The sequence below is a fragment of the Musca domestica genome, unplaced genomic scaffold (genome assembly GCF_030504385.1).
Source record: "Musca domestica strain aabys unplaced genomic scaffold, Musca_domestica.polishedcontigs.V.1.1 37, whole genome shotgun sequence".
In the NCBI taxonomy this organism is placed as follows: domain Eukaryota; kingdom Metazoa; phylum Arthropoda; class Insecta; order Diptera; family Muscidae; genus Musca; species Musca domestica.
Genome location: NW_026712321.1, coordinates 4,505,592 through 4,510,726, shown reverse-complemented (window position 1 = coordinate 4,510,726; position 5,135 = coordinate 4,505,592). Strand labels below are relative to the sequence as shown.

General features: G+C 36.3%; 1 protein-coding gene across 1 annotated transcript; it reads right to left on the bottom strand.

The window, feature by feature from the left end:
• Positions 1 to 616: 616 nt before the first annotated feature.
• On the bottom strand, positions 617 to 3,764 carry LOC101891102 (putative gustatory receptor 36c). The gene is made up of 3 exons (XM_020035044.2): positions 3,179 to 3,764; positions 836 to 1,399; positions 617 to 775 (listed from the first exon to the last, which is right to left on the bottom strand). The coding sequence occupies exons 1-3, from the start codon at positions 3,662 to 3,664 to the stop codon at positions 617 to 619; spliced, it is 1,209 nt and encodes a 402-aa protein (XP_019890603.2). The 5' UTR covers positions 3,665 to 3,764.
• Positions 3,765 to 5,135: the final 1,371 nt, after the last annotated feature.

Sequence of the window (5,135 nt, the reverse complement as noted above, 5' to 3'; positions counted from 1 at the left end):
TTTCGTATATAAAACAGTTCAGTGCATGAACTTTCTCGTATAGAAAGCAGTTCATTGTATGAACTTTTTCATATGGAAAAAGTATGAACTTTTTCGTATGGAAAAGGCCTAAGACAACGCAAGTTTTCAAAAAAAAAATAATTTAAGGTCCAATAAAACGTGGATCGTTATTTTTTGGAATTTTGTTTCAATTTCTTAGCAATATTTTTAGGGCTTAATACAACGAGAAGTTTTTAAAAATATTTTATTTAAAACCGAAAGTATCACGGATTTTTTAAAAAAAAAATTTTCTTAATTTTGTTTCAATGTATAGGATAAGGTCCATAATAAACGAAGCCTTTTTTTATACATTTTTAAAAATATTTATTAGTATTATAAGATGATCTTTCCCGTATAGGAAAAAAGTTCATCCGATGAACTTTTCCGTATTGGAAGAAGTTCATTGAACTTTTCATTTATAGAAAAATTCAACCGATGAACTTTTCCATATCCGCTGAACTATTCTATATAGGAATCCGATAATGTGAACTCAATGAAATTTTCTTTTGGAAAAATAAATATGTGTAATGTTTCTTTAAAAAAATATACATATTTTGAAACAAATATTTCAAGTATTTTAAGTTTCATTATATTGATAATCATACTGCACCAAAACAATAGCATTCGTGATGGTCGAAGTGATGGTGGCAAACACCATGGGCCGGGTAACATCGAAAAGATACAACAAACTCCGACTCACGGGAAAAGCAGCCATTTTCAGGGAGAACAGTTTTACCTAAAATGAAACACAAATGAATTGTATATACTAGCGCCTAAAAGTAGGCATCATACATACACTTTCCTCTAGCCTACGATCCAAGATGGGCAGCCAAGCGGCACAATCCTTTAACAACTGGGCCGGCATTTCAATGGCGTCCATGTAACGCAATACTAAATCTATTAGCATATAACCATCGGCATAGTAAAGCAATAATGCCAAGGGTAAAAAATACAGAATGGCATGACTGAATTGGGGACCCAGCTCCACCTGTTTGGCCAACATGTAGTAGATATAGAGGACACAAATATTATTCAAATAGAGTATCAAAAAGACACAACAACCCTGGACATAGAACATGGAGTTGATTTTTTCACTGAGCACTTGAAGTTCCGTGTGCATTCCGGACAAGTCATCGAATTCATCGGCCAGCTGGCAACTCTTGACACTTAAAAGCCCAGGACCAATGCACTTGGTGTGGAAGTCGGCAAATAAATTCTCCATGGTGGTGAGGAGTCTCCTCAATTCATCGGCTATAATACAGAATAGGATTCGAACACTAAGAGCTATGAAGAAGTAATGACAGGCCATCAAATTCAACACCGTCGACATTAGACCAAAGACCGTGTGACGGCAAAAATCCTTCGTCATTTTTGCCCACACAAAACACTATCTTAAATCCCAATTGCCTAGCAAAATTCTTGCGAGCAACCACACTAAAGAGTGGTAAACCGTTATCGCAACAACACACAGCATCACTCATCACTACCATTGGCGGTGATGAGCACATGTGATGTTGTTGTGATAACCAAATTTTTCGTAAACAAGTTCCCGTTACTCCACTGCGAACACGTGGTGGAGCCGGGTATAAAAGGGCAGGCAATGGCAGAATCGGGACAGTGAGTGCAAAACAGTGAACGAGACAACACCAGACCGGTAAGTGCCTATATAGAAATTTATCCTGGACATCCTTGCCTAGAGTACTTATCCAGGTCTCTAGTCCTTGAATCCCAGTGGTATCCTTAAACATATCCTAGATCCTTGCAAACGTATCCTAGATCCTTGTAGTGCCTGAGTACTTATTAAGGTCTCTCGCAATCGTATCCTTGAACATCCTGTAGTGCTTGAGTACTTATTAAGGTCTCTTGCAAACGTATCCTAGATCCTTGTAGTGCCTGAGTACTTATTAAGGTCTCTCGCAAACACATCCTTGAACATCCTGTAGTGCTTGAGTACTTATTAAGGTCTCTTGCAAACGTATCCTAGATCCTTGTAGTGCCTGAGTACTTATTAAGGTCTCTCGCAATCGTATCCTTGAACATCCTGTAGTGCTTGAGTACTTATTAAGGTCTCTTGCAAACGTATCCTAGATCCTTGTAGTGCCTGAGTACTTATTAAGGTCTCTCGCAAACACATCCTTGAACATCCTGTAGTGCTTGAGTACTTATTAAGGTCTCTTGCAAACGTATCCTAGATCCTTGTAGTGCCTGAGTACTTATTAAGGTCTCTCGCAATCGTATCCTTGAACATCCTGTAGTGCTTGAGTACTTATTAAGGTCTCTTGCAAACGTATCCTAGATCCTTGTAGTGCCTGAGTACTTATTAAGGTCTCTCGCAATCGTATCCTTGAACATCCTGTAGTGCTTGAGTACTTATTAAGGTCTCTTGCAAACGTATCCTAGATCCTTGTAGTGCCTGAGTACTTATTAAGGTCTCTCGCAAACACATCCTTGAACATCCTGTAGTGCTTGAGTACTTATTAAGGTCTCTTGCAATCGTATCCTAGATCCTTGTAGTGCCTGAGTACTTATTAAGGTCTCTCGCAATCGTATCCTTGAACATCCTGTAGTGCTTGAGTACTTATTAAGGTCTCTTGCAAACGTATCCTAGATCCTTGTAGTGCCTGAGTACTGATTAAGGTCTCCCGCAACCGTATCCTTGAACATCCTGTAGTGCTTGAGTACTTATTAAGGTCTCTTGCAAACGTACCCTAGATCCTTGTAGTGCCTGAGTACTTATTAAGGTCTCTGGCAACCCTAGTCTAGATCCCTATAGCGTATCCTTGAATATCCAGTAGCCTGCTTGAGTACTTATCCAGGTCTCTCGCACGGAATCCATCCCGAATCCTGAACACCTTGATCCTGTATCCTTATCCCGTTCTCGAGTACTTATCCAGGTCTCGAGTGGAAGAACCACCAAACCCGGACCGAAGACGATTAGGCTAGTTAGAATATATAGAGTTTATATATAATTCAAATTCCTTTTTTAAATAAAACATAATATCAAAACGTAAACCACTGTCTTTCTCTTTCTGTCTCGATAAATAAAATATCTGTACGAACCCCTGGACCCCGACGAGCTATTCCAGCCCAAGGGGAGAAATCCTGTCGTTACAACCGTTATGACCATCGGATTTCGAACCGAAAATATTTGCCTCATTATGCGCACCGATCCATAGAACATAATCACCTCACACAGCGCCCCAATACCAAATTTTAAAACAATTTGCTGATTAAAATATTCCTCATACCTCTTGTTGGTCGAATGCTTGCGCAAGAATCGCTCTCGAAACGCTTTAAATGTATTGAGGTTATGTATGAATTCATCACGCCGCCACCAATTGTTTACCAAAGTCAGTGATACTCCAAGAATGCGTATGAAGGTCAGGGCAACCAATATTTTATTGTGTAGATCAGGTTTATCACTGGATTCCATTTTCAATTCCATGTTACGGCCAAAATAGATGACACACGAGACGGTGAGAAAGTTTATCAAGAGACAATAGGTGGTTAAGGGTGTTTTCTTAGTTACATAACCCGTTTCAAGGTCATATGTAAAGGCTATGACTCCAAACAGGATGGAATATAAATAAGCCATGACAGTTGCAAAGCGAGCCGCACGATACATTCTATGGAACTAATTTCAGTTGGACGGCAGACTGTGATTTTTGGTGGCCGTCATGTGGTCATATCGGATTCACTATCAGAAATTATGGTCATTAGTACAGGAAAAGGGAGATAAGTTAAAAAAGGTTAATTAATGCTGATGATCTGATAAGAGCTGATGAAATTCCGTATAAAAAAAAAAAAACTTGGAAATTATATTTTTTTCCACATATATTTTTTGGAAATTTTATTCCAAAAAAATATTTTCAAGTCCTAAGACAATGTGGATTTTTTAAAAAATATTTTGCTTAGAGGACTTTTTCTAAGTATTTTTTTCAAACCTAAGGCAACGTCGATTTTTAAAAAATTTTAATGTAAGGCCAAAGGCATTAAGGATTTTTTTAAAAATATTTTATTTAGGGCCCTAGACAACGAGGATTTTTTAAAAATATTATTTATAAGCCCAAGAGATCATGATTATTTTAAAAATATTTTATTTAGGGCCCCAGACAACGAGGATTTAAAAAAAATTATTTAAGGCCACAGGCATCAAAGATTTTTTAAAAAAATATTTTATACTAAGGCCCAAGAAAACGTGGAATTTTTGAAAGTATTTTATTTAATTCCCAATGCATCGTTGATTTTTTCAACGAAAACAGTGTAGTGCATGAACTTTTTCGTACAGAAAACAGTTTAGTGTATGAACTTTTTCGTATAGAAAACAATTCAGTGTATGAACTTTTATAGAAAACAGTTCTGTGTATGAACTTTTTCGTATAGAAAACAGTTCAGTGCTTAAACTTTGTCGTATTGAAAAAAGTTCAGTTCTTGAACCTGTTCGTATAGAAAACAGTTCAGTGTATAAACTTTTTCGTACAGAAAACAGTATAGTGTATGAACTTTTCCGTATAGAAAACAGTTCAGTGTATGAACTGTTTCGTATAGAAAACAGTTCAGTGTATAAACTTTTTCGTATAGAAAGCATGTCAATGCTTGAACTTTATCGTATTGAAAACAGTTCAGTGCTTGAACCTTTTCATATGGAAAACAGTTCAGTAAATGAACTTATTCGTATAGAAAGCAGTTCAGCGTTTTCGTATATAAAACAGTTCAGTGCATGAACTTTCTCGTATAGAAAGCAGTTCATGGTATGAACTTTTTCGTATGGAAATACGAAACGAGGATTTTTTAAAAATATTTTCTTTAAAGCCTAGGACAACTCAAGTTTTCAAAAAAAAAAAAAATAATTTAAGGTCCAATACAACGTGGATCGTTATTTTTTGGAATTTTGTTTCAATTGCTTAGGAATATTTTTAGGGCTCAATACAACTAGAAGTTTTTAAAAATATTTTATTTAAGACCGAAAGTATCACGAATTTTTTGTTTCAATGTATAAGCCAAGGTCCACAAGAAACGAAGCCTTTCTTAAAAACATTTTTAAAAATATTTATTAGTATTATCAGTTCGCTCCACTGTCGTCATAAAAAAAATAA